The 15,687-nt window shown below is 39.3% G+C and overlaps 1 protein-coding gene across 1 annotated transcript in view; it reads left to right on the top strand.

Annotated features, from left to right (window-relative positions):
• Nucleotides 1-15,687, top strand: part of LOC133494534 (contactin-3-like) — a 58,289-nt gene that overhangs the window by 19,332 nt on the left and 23,270 nt on the right. Inside the window, exons 8-12 of the mRNA XM_061808462.1 lie at nucleotides 705-841; nucleotides 3,097-3,226; nucleotides 8,138-8,288; nucleotides 8,594-8,721; nucleotides 13,780-13,949. Coding sequence (XP_061664446.1) covers nucleotides 705-841; nucleotides 3,097-3,226; nucleotides 8,138-8,288; nucleotides 8,594-8,721; nucleotides 13,780-13,949 — 716 coding nt within the window. The remainder of the gene's footprint in view (nucleotides 1-704; nucleotides 842-3,096; nucleotides 3,227-8,137; nucleotides 8,289-8,593; nucleotides 8,722-13,779; nucleotides 13,950-15,687) is intronic.

Below are 15,687 nucleotides of genomic sequence, written 5' to 3'. Positions count from 1 at the left end.
AAAAAATCAAGGTCACTTTGTGTTGTGTTTATCCAAGCAAGTCCTAAAATTGGTGACTTCAATCCGACTCATGTTAAGTCATGTGACTGAAGCCCTCTACGTCTGCTGAAAGGAATGAAAACATTCCGAGATGGTCCCCTCCATTGCATATGCTATAATAGGTTTCACTCTTCTGAGACTTGCTCCAAGATCTTGTACTTTGTCTTTGGGGAGGCACAGTATATTTATCAAATAATCGGAAAGAATCAAAATCTTAAATCTTTTTGATAATTGGGTTAAGGTCTTGGTTTTATTTTGTAACTGGCCCGGTTAAGAACTGTCAATTGGGAATTTAGTGACTGTACTAAAATCTGATTTTATTGATACATTTTGAACTAGACATTGCAATCTTCTCAGATAGTAAGCCCTGTTGGGTTTCTTTTTATGTCCTTTGTGAGTGTTTTATTTTTGGGCAGCATACATTTGCCTGTAAATTTTAGAATGGACTAAAATTGCACTTGATGTGATATTTGACAAGACCAAAGTGAGTTGTTCCAATAATATGTCCATGGAAATGACTGAAAAGCCCCATCTGTGCAAGCACTAACACAAATTGTGCGATGGCTCTATTCGATATTAGCATGCTCTCATTTGACCTATTTTGAATCTACTGACACTATTTTAGCAAATCCAAATATCTAGGCCTTATGTTTGTGTTTCCTCAGCCAAGCCTCAGTGGATTCAGACCATGAAGGATACAGCACTGGCCATAGAGGAGAATTTGGACTGGGAGTGTCGGGCCAGCGGCAAACCCAAACCTATTCACACCTGGTTGAAGAATGGCCAGCAGCTGCTCTCTCGGGTAAATGTGAATCTTGTCCTCATCGGTGTTTCATTCTAAAGACTTCATCTTCCCCTTCAGCTCATGCTTTGATTTATTTTTTTCAATGCCCACCATCAAACTCATTGCTGCTTTTCCAAGTGGAATGCAGAGTGCAATGGAAGGAGAGCGTAAACATGTCAGAGAATGATGAGACATCGGCAGATTACACAGAGTGCAGCACTGTGGTCCCCATGGAGGTTGCGCCATTTCATCTGAATGGAGTCACTCGATGCTCTTCATTATTCATGAGGCAATTTTAAAACCTGCCTGATTAAGGGACAGTGATCTTAATCTAGTTTGAAATACACCTTGCCACCATATCCTATGCGCTATGATGTAAGGCTAGAACCATGGCTTTTAGCTTGATTGCCTTTAACATGACAGAGATGTTTTTATGTGAGTGTTAAATGATACCTAATTTGAGGTAATTTAACCTAATGAGACTCACCACAACACAGCCTGTCTGATGAGAGCATATATTCAAAGTGGAGATGATGTCTTATCATTTAATTGAATGTATTTTAAGGTAGTTCCAGGATAAGGAAAAAATGAAATACGCTCACTGGAGATACAATATGCACCAAAAAAATTAGCATTAAGCAAAAAAATATTGCAATTGTATGAAACACTGATGTAAAAAAAAAAAAAAGCAGAATTCATCTTGTTTGTTAGCAATCACGCCCTGTGTGGTGTTTCAGTTCCTTTCTTATGAGTTCTACTGGCAACAATGGACAGGAACCCCTGGCTAGTCATCACAAATTCAGCTAATCACATGTTCTCTTGGGTGGAACCAAACTTTTTATTCACTGAATTTTTATTCACTTATTTGTAGTTTTTACATTTTCTATAATAATTTATGATTCCAAAAGATGGCACCAAATTTCTGGCTAATAGGAAAGTAGTAATGATTTACGTATGTTGAAGTTACAGAGCTAAGTTTAGCCTAGGTTGTTAGCGGACGTTACAGAGAATCTTCAGAGGATGTGCAAACATGCATTGCATTTCTTTGAAATCAAATCTATGAGCAATTTCAATTTAAAGGTTAATTTGCCCCAATGAATTTGAAATTCCAATTACAATAAAGTCAGACCCGTGCAGGAAGAGAGGACCTGTGTCTCTCATGAGGGATTGAAATAACAATGCTTCTCATTAGATCTTGTTTGGTGTTGTAATTATACATTATATTGACACCATTTAATATTATTTACATTTATCTACATATTCACATTTGAATATATTCATATGAGTGCATGGATATATACTAAGTATCTACATGAATTAAAATAGATCCATACATCAAAATCACACCAACACAGCAAAAAGGATTTTATGACCAATTTTAAAAAGCGACATGCTGAGAGTGCATGCCTCACAGTTCTGAGGGCTGGGGTTCAAATACCGGCCCCGCCTTTGTGGAGTTTGCATGTTCTCTCTGTGCCTGCATGGGTTTTCTCTGGGCACTCCGGTTTCCTCCTACATCCCAAAAACATGCATTCATTGGAGGCTCTAAATTGCCCTTAGGTGTGATTGTGAATGCGAATTTGTTTCTATCTGCTCTGTGATTGGCTGGAGACCAGTTTAGGGTGTATGCCGCCTCCTGCCCAAAGATAGCTGGGATAGGCTCCAGCGGTCACACAATCCTGGTGAGGATAAGCGGCTCAGAAAATGGATGGATGGATTTTAGAAAGCTTCACAAATATTCAGTAAGCGCAATGAGGTGACACACATCACTTTTCTTTTCTTTTCATAGAAAGTCGGGGGGCTTGGAACGGATTGTACTATTTCATGTAAAATGTGCTTCTACTTACAAAAATTCATGTTACGAAATGACTTCCAGAACAATTAAGTAGAGGTACCACTGTACCACACGACATCTTAAAATAATCATGTGCACCCAAACATTGCACTAAATGCATATCCTCGAACAAGATTCTTTAATGTTAGTAGGGTATAGTGTCATTATATTAAACAGTACATTTCAGTGAATGAAGCTGCTGAAAGCACGACCGCCTTGCATGCTATAAATCTCTGTTTACATGATGGTGAGAGTTAACGGGGCTCTATTTGGCACACGCAAATGTGGTTTCTACCTAGATTGATTCATTCCTTATTTGTAAAATCTGGTATTGATCTATGCCCAAACCGATACCTATTAAACTTTGCCGGAGTCCGCTGAGCAAAGCAAAGGCTATCTTAAGTGTCAGGCAATAATTGCTTTCTTTCATCCCTCACAGGACAGGATCCTTGTGAAGGACGGTGCCCTGTCTGTGTCTGCGCTAACACTTTCAGACGCCGGAATGTACCAGTGTGTGGCCGAGAATGAGCACAGCATTATATATTTTGCTGCTGAACTAATGGTTTTAGGTGGGGTGGCATTTATCTTTCCCTTAAATCATCAAATCCTTGTTGCTCCAGAATTTTAAAGGTCATTTTACAGTCTTTGTGAAAGGTTGTCTGGCTGAGCAGATAAAGGGGTCAGTCGGGATGTTTCGTGAAGGTCAAATACTTTTAAAATATATTCTCCGTTATTTAGCTGTTAAATGAGAACAGCCACAATGAGAAATACCACAATACGATTGTTTGAAATGTAATGATAATAATTAATTTGAGGAACACTTTGATTTGTTTTCATTCATGGAAGATTTTGTTTCCCAAACAGTGGACCCTTGGAAGTTGAACACTGAAACTGTTTTTTGAAATTATTGGACTGATAAGTGAATTAATTCAAACTGTTGCCCTTTTCATACCTTTACTCGGTATTGCAAGACTTAAGTTGACTTACTTTCATTGAAGTGTAAAAAGACTTTTACCACTAAATTATAATATTAAAAACTAGGTTAAAGTAAATCACATGATTTGAAAACACCAAAGCAAAGCAAATTTATTTGTACAGCACATTTCATACACAAGGCAACTCAGTGTGGTTAACATGCTTAAACGTTTAGGTACAAAGAAATAGAACATTTAAGAGGGAAAGGTACAATTAAAACCGCATATAGTGCAAGAAATATAATTGAAAAGTGGAAATACTTTAAGACGCAAAGATTTTTTAATCTGGATTTAAAAACATTCACACTTGGGGCTGATGTTACCTCTGTTGGCAACATATTCAAGTTCTTTGCAGCATAATAGCTAAATGCTGCTTCAACACGTTTGCGTTGGACTCTGCGCTCTGCTGTTGGACTGAGTCTGTCAACCACAGAGCCCTTTTGGGTTTGAAATTGATAGTATGTTCTACTGTATCAAAAGCTGAACTGAGATCCAACAAGACCAGAATTGACACCTTTCCCAAGTCAGTATTAAACCTTATATCATTTAGAACATTGATAAGAGCAGATACTGTACTGTGATGAGTTCAGAAACCTGATTGAAATTAGTCAAAAAGTTCATTTAAGTTAAAAAAAATTGTTGAGTTGATTATAAATAATGTCCTCAACAACATTGGCTAGCATGGTTGCGTTCGGCATTCTATTTTTTAGAAGAGGCTTAATGTCAGGTAGTTTAAGACCTTTAGGAAGCTCGCCTGACTGAAGTGGGCAATTGAAAGTTTGCTGCAAATCAGCTACCACAGATTTTGCATTGGCTTTGAAAATGTCAGATGCTATTGAGTCAAGACAGGTTGTTGATGCTTTCAGCTGCTGAATAGTTTTCTCTTCTGTTTTTTGGGGTCAACAGTGTCTAATTCTGACATGGAAATTTAGTTTTCCTGGGTAGCTTCAGACGTACTATCATTTTATCATTTTGCTCATTTGTGCTGATATTTTAAATGATGAATTGTATTTTGTCACTAAACCAACAAGCAAATTCATTGCATTTATCATCTATTAGGAGTATTGGAGCTATCTGATTAAGTGGATGGGAGGGGGCAGACCTTGTCAACCACAGCAAACAGAGTGGAAGCATTGTTGATTTCAGAAAAGTGCTGCTGTCTTGCCCTGACTAACTCCTGGTTAAAATTACAAAGGCTTTGTGTATAAAGGTCATACTCAATTTTGGGTTTAGTTTTTCTCCACTTATGTTCTGCTTTGCTACACTTTGATTTAGAGCTCTTGACCATCATTGCACTCGTCCCCGGTATTCTAGATCACCTCAAGATGGTCTTAGTTTTAACAGGAGCAACAGCATTCATGACATTTGAGATTTTCCTGGTGAAAATGTATCTAGTATAGAAGCGAGTTCTTTGGATTTTTTTCCACGTTATTGTCAACATGAATGTTAGTCTCCCGTTATAAGAAAATAGTTGTAGTCAGTACAAATAACTGACAGCAGTTGTGAAAAATCATCCATACATTTTCCATTGTATCATGGAGGTTTATAAATTATTAAAACGTTTAACTAAAAACAGATGTTCAAAAGAGATAAAATCACCCAGTATAATTTCTTTACAATGAAATAATAACTTAAAAATAACAATGCCTCCACTTTTTTCCCCTGTGCAACACTTGTTCATGAAATTTTAATTAATTTATTACAGCTACTCTCTGGTAATTAAGTTTCATTTTATGACAAAAAGTCTAGATCATGGGTTGTTAGTAGGGTTAGGGTTATTTATTACTCAATGACCTGATATTAAAAAGACTAGTCTCGCAGACATAACCGGAAATAGATGAGTTTGAAAGATTAACATTTTATCCCCACTAAGTTTGTAGTTCCAATTTTATTGTGCAATATCAAATTTCTTTGATGAACTTTCTGTCATTTGTAATTACAGGGATGAAAAATGCCTACTCTCCATAAGGCATAAGGGCTATTCTGGAAAAGACCCTGCATATATCAATCAGATTCACAGACAAGAGTCTTCACGGGTGGAGGAGGAGCCTTTCGCATCTTAGTGGGTGGTAGTTTCAGGCGAGGGGGAATGGGAGGAAGATCTTGGTGTGGTGTGACTTGGACTCAAACATTGATAATAGCCTTCACCCTATTTGTAAGACCTAACATTGCATTTAGGCGAGTAGATAGTGAGTTTTGCATTGGACTTGGCTCCAGTGGGGCAAAAGGAGGGGTGTGGGAGATTGAAACTGCTGGGTCATCTCTTTTGTCATTTGCTCCTCCCAATTTTTGGTTGACCCAAATGAGTCGATCTGCACCTCGTGTCACCTTATCTCTTGTTCCCCAACTGTTTGGGAATAACTGCATCCTTTTTTCCTTAATGACATACACACAAAAAATGCGGGCAGCCAAGTACTTACCCCTTGTCTATTGAAACAGAAACTGTCTGCTTTTTAAAGATGTCTGTGCTCCCCAAAAACACAGAAATATTCAATGAAACTCACAGATAGTGCAGTATGCACTTCGTTTAAATCACTGATTAAATTGACTGAGGCTCAAGAAACATTCCTCTCCAAATCGTACAAGTGCTGATAAAACCTTATCATACAAACATTGCACTTTCGTTAGGACACCAATGAAATTTCACCTTAGTACCTCTGAATGCTGCTTGAGAACATCCAGGATCCCTGTGTGTGTAATGACAGATTTCACAGTTGGGTGCTGATTACTGAGGTCCAGGATTTTTTGTGAGGTATCAGACACTATGTCACAGTACTTTGGTTTTGTTCTCACTGCAAAAACATTTCGCATCTTTGACAGCTCCAGCTGGGTGGGGATGAGCCTTCTTGGCCAGAGTAGAAGTGGCTCAAATCGATTTTTAAGTCTGATGTCAATGTTTTGCATTGACTCACGATCTTTTTTCTTACTTTTCGCTGTAGCAACCATACATGGCCGCTCACTTGGGGTTGAGGCAGCTGGCAACGCAGGCCAGCTGCATTCCTTGGTAATGTGCTGGTTCTGTGTCCTCCATTTTAGATATCCCATACCTTTGGGCTTTATTCCCAGTGAATTCCAGAGAAAAGTGCTGGATGATCTGCTAATGTTTTCACAGTCGACATGTGTCCTCGTTGTTGAGCTAAGTGGCTGTCTTTTAGGACACTTCTGCTCACCATTTTGAGACATCGGTAGAGTAGTTTCATTCCCCGACTGTCCATTTACATCCACATACACTTTAAGACACGGGATTGACATTCTCTGCAGTAGTCCATCATAGTCCTCAGTGGAAAAGGAAGGCATATTGACAACTGGTCTCGTTGCTAACACCAGGCTTGTGCTAATTTGCAGGCCACGCTCACATAATGGTGAGGGGGTATCAGAAATACTGGAATATGGCAACAACACTGGTGACATACCTGATGCTCCATCTGCCAGTGCTTTCCTTTTGTCCTTTTAAGTTTTTGGTTGTTGTTGGAAGGATTTCTTTTACTAAGGCTCACTGTCGGGAGATTTGGGTGTCCCTCCGAAGAATTACAGAAGCTGGCTCACCCCGGCTAGCTAGCTCGCTCGGCTCGACAGTTTTGAGGGCGTCCTGAGTTCATGTCTGTGGTTCACCCGTCAAACAGTCCTTGTCGTTCTGGCCTTCTCTCATGGAAGCCGGTGCGTCCAAAAAAATTGGGTTATGGTTCGATGGGCTCTCTGGGTCCTCCCTTGTCCGCTTACCAGAGAGCAAGTGCGGTGTGACAAGGTGATTGAGCAGTGAGGCCTGCTTTCTCCACAACCTGTCGCACAATCCAAAAAGGCATTGTGAATTTGTACGAGCACAAGAAACAGTCCAAAACATGCTCGAAGATACACAAAAATTCACGTCAGTGGATAAACGCTATATTTAGCAATCGATGTAGCGCAGCCAGGCTCATCATAGCTGCATGAAAATGCGAGGTTCATTGAAAGACCCTCAAATCATCAAAAACTAAGATACTCCACTCTGAAACCTTCAAAATAGGCGCAAAAAGTAGAAAACAAAAATAAAAGTAAAAGATAAAATGGTAAAAACGTAAGGAGTGACTGAGTGTTGCGACTGGAGCGGCATCTGATGTCACTTCCTCCCATATGATGCAAGCTGTACCAGGTATTGGGGACAGGGGGTGTTCATAGCTTGATGGTAATTTTGTGGCGGTTTCATAGGCAGCACAAGAACGCATTTTCGTCAGTATGTCATATTTATGAAATTGCTCCTCAACATTGTTGTGAATTACAAAACAGCACACACTATTTATGTGTTTGTGTGACTAAAATGTAACAGATTGCTCATACATTCCACTACTTTCTGATCTGAGATTTTCTGGAGCTATGGTGATTTGAATTCCTAGATTAGATTTTTGAAGCATCCTTCTCAGAAATTTGGGAAATTAAATTCCACATTGTTCCAATGTTAGCATGATTCTGCTGTATTATTAGTAGTTTGCTGTAGTCCTTTTCTGAAGTCTGCTTCTTATTTCCCATCAGCCTCTCCTCCAGACTTCACAGGGACTGTCCTCAGATCTTTGCTAAAGGCCAAGGCAGGAACTTCAGTGACACTCGAGTGTAAACCCCAAGCATATCCCTTGGCCAGCATTTTATGGAAGAAAGGGAACCTTCCTATTCTCACCAACAACAGGTAAGCACTGAATCATATTCTATTTAAGAATAACGGTGTGCTTTACTAGTGTTTAGATTGATGTATAATCTGAAATATATTCTCTCTTCTTGAGGATTCATTGACATTCTTTTGTTGAAACAAATTGCCAATAAAGCTTAAAGTGTTTGGTCTTACATGAAGTGCTCATTGAGTGGGCTCAGATAACGGACTCCAGTCGGGACACTTTTCTTCATGTACTTTTCTTCATGTCATGATAAAAATCACTCTGCATTAATTAATGTTGGCTCAAAAACTGCTGTGTCTGTGTCATCGCACTCTACTAGGATCACCCTTTCACCAGATGGAACACTGAGGCTTGCCAATGTGAGCAAGTCTGATGCAGGGAGTTACACGTGCTTCGCTAGGAACAGATTTGGCATGTCGAGTACAACTGGAAGGCTCCTGATTACAGGTAAGCATTGTTAGGCAAATAGCAAGATGTTTGTGCATTGAGCAGGTCAGTAGAGGTCAACACCAATATAAGAGACCCTGAAAGGCTTTTGACTTTTTTTTTCACAGACAAATGTGCAAAACGAAGTTGGAAAGTAATTGTTCTTAAATATTCAGATTTATAAACGACCACAACTCTGATGAGGATAGATAGATAGATAGATAGATAGATAGATAGATAGATAGAAGATAGATAGATAGATAGATAGTTAGATAGATAGATAGATAGATAGATGATAGATAGATAGATAGATAGATAGATAGATAGATAGATAGATAGATAGATAGATAGAGATAGATAGATAGATAGATAGATAGATAGATAGATAGATAGATAATGACTTGACCATCAATCAATGTCCATCAGTTGTTTTGTTTTGCTCATTTCTTTTTGAAATTCACAGATTAAAGTCTATAGTATTGCTGGCCTTCAATGTGCAACTGTGGCCTTGGTTCATTCAGAGCCGCGACGCAATAAGGAGACTCGATAGTTCAGTGTTCTGAGGGGTTTCTTGCTGGGTTTATATAAGTCCTGCATGGGATTGTTTGCAGCGAAAACCTATCAGGCCCATTATTCTTTTAAATCAGCATCACATTTATCAAGGCTATAATGCAGGCAGTGACACAGAGCTATGATCTAGACATTGATTATTACCAGCTTAAGTAGCAAGGGGACACTCTTTCGATGTCATTTTTTTTTTAATCCTTTGGCAGGCTCTATAAGGTACAGCCTGGGAGCAAATCCTGTCTTTGTTGTTCTTCAAGTCATTTCAGCAGAATTGACTTGCCTTTAAAGTAGACACAAGAGCTAACTTTTAAAGAAATAACATTTAAAATGGTTTGGAAGGTATGCAACGGCCTTCGGTGAGATATTTAGTGCCACCCTTCATTTGCAATTTACATGCACTAACAAAATGGATATAATAGCATTGTTTTTAACATTTTCTTAGATCTATAAGAACACCGAATAACAAAACTTTGAATATTTAACTATCATGAGTTAAAATTTAAAAATAAAAAACAAAAATGACATTTACTATGCATATACTATGTTTTTTTGTGATATAAAGTACAAATTATACCAAGGTTCAAGCTACAGAAAAGAACTGTAATGTTGTAGTTGTGACCCCTCCGTGTCATGAAGCTATAGAAATATTAACTATAAATATAGTTTTGTTTTGTTTTTAATTTAGGACTTAATTTACCCTAGGTGTGATTGTGAGTGCAACTGTTGTCTGTCTCTGATTGGCTGGCAACCAGTTCCGGGTGTACCCTGCTCCTACCCAATGATAGCTAGGATAGGCTCTTGACCCTTGTGAGTATAAGCATCCCAGAAAATGAATCGATGGATAATCCCTCCTATTGGCCACTTTAAACACATCACTTATCAGGGCTGCTAGAGCGCGCTGGTGTATCATATTGGAGCATTTCAGTTCATTAGAATAATACAGCCATGAGTCTTTTGAAGAATTACGCAGAATTAAGTTGTTGTCACCTGGTTTTGAGAATCCTCTGCAATTCCTCCTTGCAGATCCTCTCCATTTCTTTCAGGTTGCATGGTGAATGTTGGTGGGTCTCTCCAGAGAAGTTCAATTGGTTTGAAGTCAGGGCTCTGGCTGAGCCATTCAAGAATGAATTAGCGTACCATTTTTCCAAAGGTGTTGCATTTTCTTAAGGATCTTGGGTGTTTTACTAACTGTGTTGGGTGTTTTGCTTCCTATGTGTCTGGTTGTGTAAATTGTGTGGAGTGGTTTGACAAAAAAAAGCCCTGTTTTCAAAATTGGGTTGAAACAATTAAAAAAAAAACTGTAATAAAGGTGATGGGTTAGTCAGGTGGATAAGATGTATTTATTATAGAGGGTTGAGTTGTAAGAATATTAATGGAATATTAAAAGACACTTTTTGAATGGAAAGAGCCATGGAGGAAGAGTGTCTGATGTTAGCACGTTTGTACTCCATATCGGCGGAGCCTTCTTGCTGCTCTGCTGTTAAACAATAGATGATTCACAGGGATCCAGTCGAAGTACTGCGATGGAAAGTGAGCAAGATTTTTCACTATGCGGACGACACAATTGCGACATAGAAATAATGCAATAGTAATAGTGACCAACAGAGAGATTATAGGAGAGGTGTTGCATAGTTTAGTCTTTTATGGTAGGGCAACAAGTGCGAAACTAAATAAAGAGAAATCCGAAATAATCTACTGTACATGCTGCACGTGAAGATAGTCAAGGCAGGGTAGAGTTAGGGTGTAAAGAGAGAGAGAATAGAAGACGGGCAGGAATTTAGGAATGAAATAAAGAGATGAGAAAATTAGAATCACAACACGATTCCCAAAATATAAATCGGGTTGACACTAAGGGGGGAGGTGATTGTTGTGAATGTGTTAATGGTGTACAAGCTAATGTACAGTATGCGATGAGTTTGTTAGGTGTACTTGAGAATGTGAGGAAGGAGGCGAACAGAACTGTGAGTTTTGTGGATGGGATGGGAACAAGAATCCCAAATGAAGTGTTACAAAATGAATATAAAGATGGAGGAATGAAGCTCTTACATATACAGTAGAGAGGAAAAAGAAAGCACGAAGGATGAGAACAATGCCTAGATGTCTCAGGGACAAGGATGACCAAGAGTGTAAAGTGGGTTTTAGGAAGGCTGTCAACAAGTGTGGAGGGGAGAGAAAATTGAATATAGAATTGAAGAAAAGCTTGCTGAATGGAGTGTTTGAATTTCATGGAGAGATGCTGTGAACGTGGGCGAGAATTTGTTAAATAGGTGCTGTATGAATGTATGAATGTGAGACAGGGGTTTGGCCAGCTAGGGGTTTTTCATCCATCTTGCCATCCATCGATCCATCTGTACCACTTATCCTCACTCGGGTCGAGGGCATGCCAGAGCCTATCCCAGCTATCTTCAAGCGAGAGGCACATGGAAGCCAACAATTATTTACAGTCACATACACACCTACAGGGCAATTTAGAGTCTACAATCAACCAACCTCACATGTTTTGGGGGGATGTGGGAGGAGACCGAACCGGGGGAAAAAAAAAAAAACTCAGGCACAGGGAGAAGATGTAAACTACACACAAGCAAGGCTGGCATTTGAACCATGGTCTTCAGAACTGTGAGGCAGATGTGCTAACCAGTTTTTCACCATGCTCATTGTTTAACTAACTAATTGGAATCATTTTAGCATGGCAAATTTATTTGTGTTATTTATTTTACGCTATATGTCACTGAACAAATCCTTGTGTAACTCAGATTTGGAGGGGGGAAAAAAATCTTATGTCTCTTTACAAGAACATTTGTTCAGAGCTGTTACAGAAATTTGTGTTCTGTTTATTTGGATTTTAAAAGCTTCTTGTCAGGCTATAAAAAGCATTATTAGTGTTAACAGTGTTGGCATGTCATCACATTATTTCTGTTTCAGAGACCTGCTGAAAACTACCCTGCTTAATCTATCACAAAATCTGTTCTGGTTTTAAGTAGCTGTTATACTGAGAATTTTTAAGTTTTTAAGCAAGCCAATGTTCTCTGTAATGAAAATAGTCAATGAAATACTGTACTGTGTTTTGAAAACACAAAATACCTTTTAAAATGAATGAGTAGTTGGAAAGTCCGGCCTCACCAGAGTGGAGTTTACATGTTCTCGCTGTGCCTGCGTGGGTTTTCTCTTGGTACTCCCACTTCCCTAAAACATCCATGATAGGATGCTTGAAGAATCTAAATTGGCCATCAGTGTGAAGCTGTATGCGAATGGTTGTTTTCTTGATATGTGCCCTGCAATTGGCAGGCAATCCAGTATACAGTAATAAGCATTGGATCTAGGCTGGACCCATTTGTGAGTGGATAAAAGTGAAGGTAGTGACTCAATAATGATGCCCACAATTTTCGATATTAAGTTACAGATTGGTTTGTGGCTAAAGATACACCTAGCAAGCTTTAATAACTATGGTAAATAAGAGATTTTCTTGTACCTCATAAATACTCTCTTTCTCTCTGTCTCTCTCTCTCTCTCTCTCTCTCCTATACACAGACACACACACACGCATGCACACAAACACATATATATATACATACATAAACACACAAATCTAAGAACCCCAAGGGTATGCAAAATCCAGATTATCACATTTCTAGTCACGTCAAACTGCTCTAAATTGCCTGAGGACTTTGCATCATTTGCACACTTGTCATTGTATCTGCATTACCAAATTACCGATAATGACTCTCCGTAGCATTTTTTTTTTTTTTGTCCTCGAAGTATATTTTGTCATGGTTGCTGTCTCATGTCATACTAGAGCACCTCCAAATACCAGAGACAAATTCCTCGTGTTTTTGATATACTTGCCAAATAAAGATGATTCTGATTTGGATTTTGTTGGCGTGATTTTAAGAAGTCCCACACCAAACATTTACGAGTCATGTGTGACAGTTTAAAACATTTATAGCATGCAAACTTTAGCCTGAATTTTTCACAGTATTGTATTTTATTGGATTCCCGATTTCATGGGTTTTAATTATTTGGAAGCCCAAATTATGTAAAAATAATTAAGTACTTGAAATTGTTTAAATTGTGTATCTGACCTAACCCTAACTCTAATGAGGAGAAGCAGCTCAGAAAATGAATGGATGGGTTTTAATTAGATAAGGGACAAGATATGTTTTCATTGAGTCTGTTCCAGTTGTGACCAAACTTAAGTAATTTTTTTGCATTTTGTTCCCCACAAATGCCAATTACAAACTGAAACTTAAAACGTAAAAGCAACACATGTACCGAGTCATAATTTTTGGCGTTCCACTGCACCCTTTAGCATTTATATATATTTATATGGTTTCACCCCTGTAACCAGACACCTGTGAACAACTATTACTACGATGTGTTCAGTGAAGAACACAAACAAGAAGTTTGAAACCTCTGTTCTATGGTTGAGGGTGACACCCCCCAATCTTTCTTTGTGAGACTAGCTGTCCATAATTGAAAAATGTATTGTTTTTATTGCTGTGGTTTTTGTCCTAGATCCAACCAGATTCACACAGGGCCCAGTAGACATGGAAATCATTGTAGGCGAGAGCATCGTGTTACCCTGTCAGGTGACCAGCGATCCGGTCCTCGACGTTTCCTTTTCATGGGCCTTTAACGGACAGCTCATTGCCAGCAATGATGGTCACTTTGAGCTGGTGGGCGGGGTAAGTGACCTTCAGCCATCTTCCTCTTCAGAATGCGTGAATAGGCAGTTGCCACCTCTTTTCCACTATTGCGCTCACTTCATCTATGCTGTTCGTTTGAAGAGAAAGCTTGACATTGAGTTTGTTTTTGACAGTCGAGTGCAGCATGTGTGATGCTCCTCATTTCTGCTTGAATGAAACCTATAGGCTGTGGAATGGGGCGAGCCTCAGATTCAATTTTATTCTTATGAACAGATTTGTGTCACTTGCTGTGTCAAAATACACCTTTTGTTGCTTTTGTGTTCATTTACTCCTCACTCAGCTCGGCTGCTCTTTTGGTCTCAAACGTTACTTTGACATTGCCTGCTGCACGCAAAAGAAAGCGGATACACATAATTAAAGGTGTCTTTAAAAAGAATGAAAGCATGACAAAGCCCCAAATGACAGTACACTTTCAGAACACCCTCACACGTTTCATTTATGCGTGTATGCTTGTGTGTGTGTGTGGTGTGTGTGTGTGTGTGTGTGTGTGTGTGTGTGTGTGTGCATGACGTGTTTATGTGTATGTGTCTTATCTGAACAGAGACTCCCTTCCCCAGAAATGCTTGAATGTCCCCAGCTCAGAGAGATTATCAACTTAACTTTGCTGCTTCAAGGAATCTAATTTCCATAATTAAACCATGTTGGCACAACTTCCACATTTTCCCTGCCAATGCCAAGAGAACAATTTCCCACTAATTTACCATTTTATTCCCTCATTTTTTTACTTCTCTGGATAATCCCCCAAACCTATGATAGTTCAAACATAAAAGTCCAACAGATCTTTGAAGGTGGTGGGAATGAACGTGTAATTTGAAAAGGGGCAAAGTAGCGGCATTGCTAAACAGAAAAAAAAAAATCTCACACATTTAAAAAACTATAATTCAAATATTTTTCATCTATACCACAATATTCTGTGTGATTTGAAAATGCCCATCCTGTCTTGTGATCTGCCTGAGTTCTCAACTGACACATGCAGCATAATATAAACTCATTTAAGGCCAAAATGAGGTTTTTATTTAATTGACTTGGTAACCCTTTGCTGGTTTAGGAAAATAAAATAAAAGATACATGTGTTGACAAAATATTTTGTTGTTCTCTATGTTTTACTTTTTGCTCAGATGGTTTATTGTCTCCCTTCCTTGAGATGTCACCTGATCATGGTGGACAGATTTCTCTCTACCAATGTTTGTTTCTAGAAGCTGTTGTCTGGGGCTTTATGCTGCTGGCACTGTCAAGCATGGCAAACAGGTCCTAATTGAGGGATGAGATTAAGCACAGCTCAAAAGACCCCTATGACGTATACAACTATTGGAGGACATTTTACCTTGCCTGGACCATAGTCCCTCTGGAACCAGACCTGGAGGTGGGACTTGAAGACGAGATCCGGGGGGTGGGACCTGGACGACTTGGGGCCCGGCCAGGCACAATCCGAAAGGGTAACATGGGTCCAATATCCGATGGGTTCATGACCTGTGGGAGGGGCCAAGTTCAGTGTGAGATGCACGGTGACCGAAGGCAGGGACCTTGGTGATCCGATCTACGGCTATAGAAGCTGGTTCTAGGGACATGGAACATCAACTCTCTGGCTGTGGAGGCACCCGAGCTGGTATGTGAGGTCGAGAAGTTACGAACAATATGTTGGGGATCCCCTCTACACACTGGTTGGGCTCTGGCACGAGTCCTCTCAAGAGGGGTTGGACTTTCACTCCGGAGCTGC

Source organism: Syngnathoides biaculeatus, chromosome 2, assembly GCF_019802595.1.
Source record: "Syngnathoides biaculeatus isolate LvHL_M chromosome 2, ASM1980259v1, whole genome shotgun sequence".
Taxonomy (NCBI): Eukaryota; Metazoa; Chordata; class Actinopteri; order Syngnathiformes; family Syngnathidae; genus Syngnathoides; species Syngnathoides biaculeatus.
The sequence above is the reverse complement of the archived record's forward strand: the minus strand, read 5'-3'. Positions and strand labels throughout refer to the sequence as shown.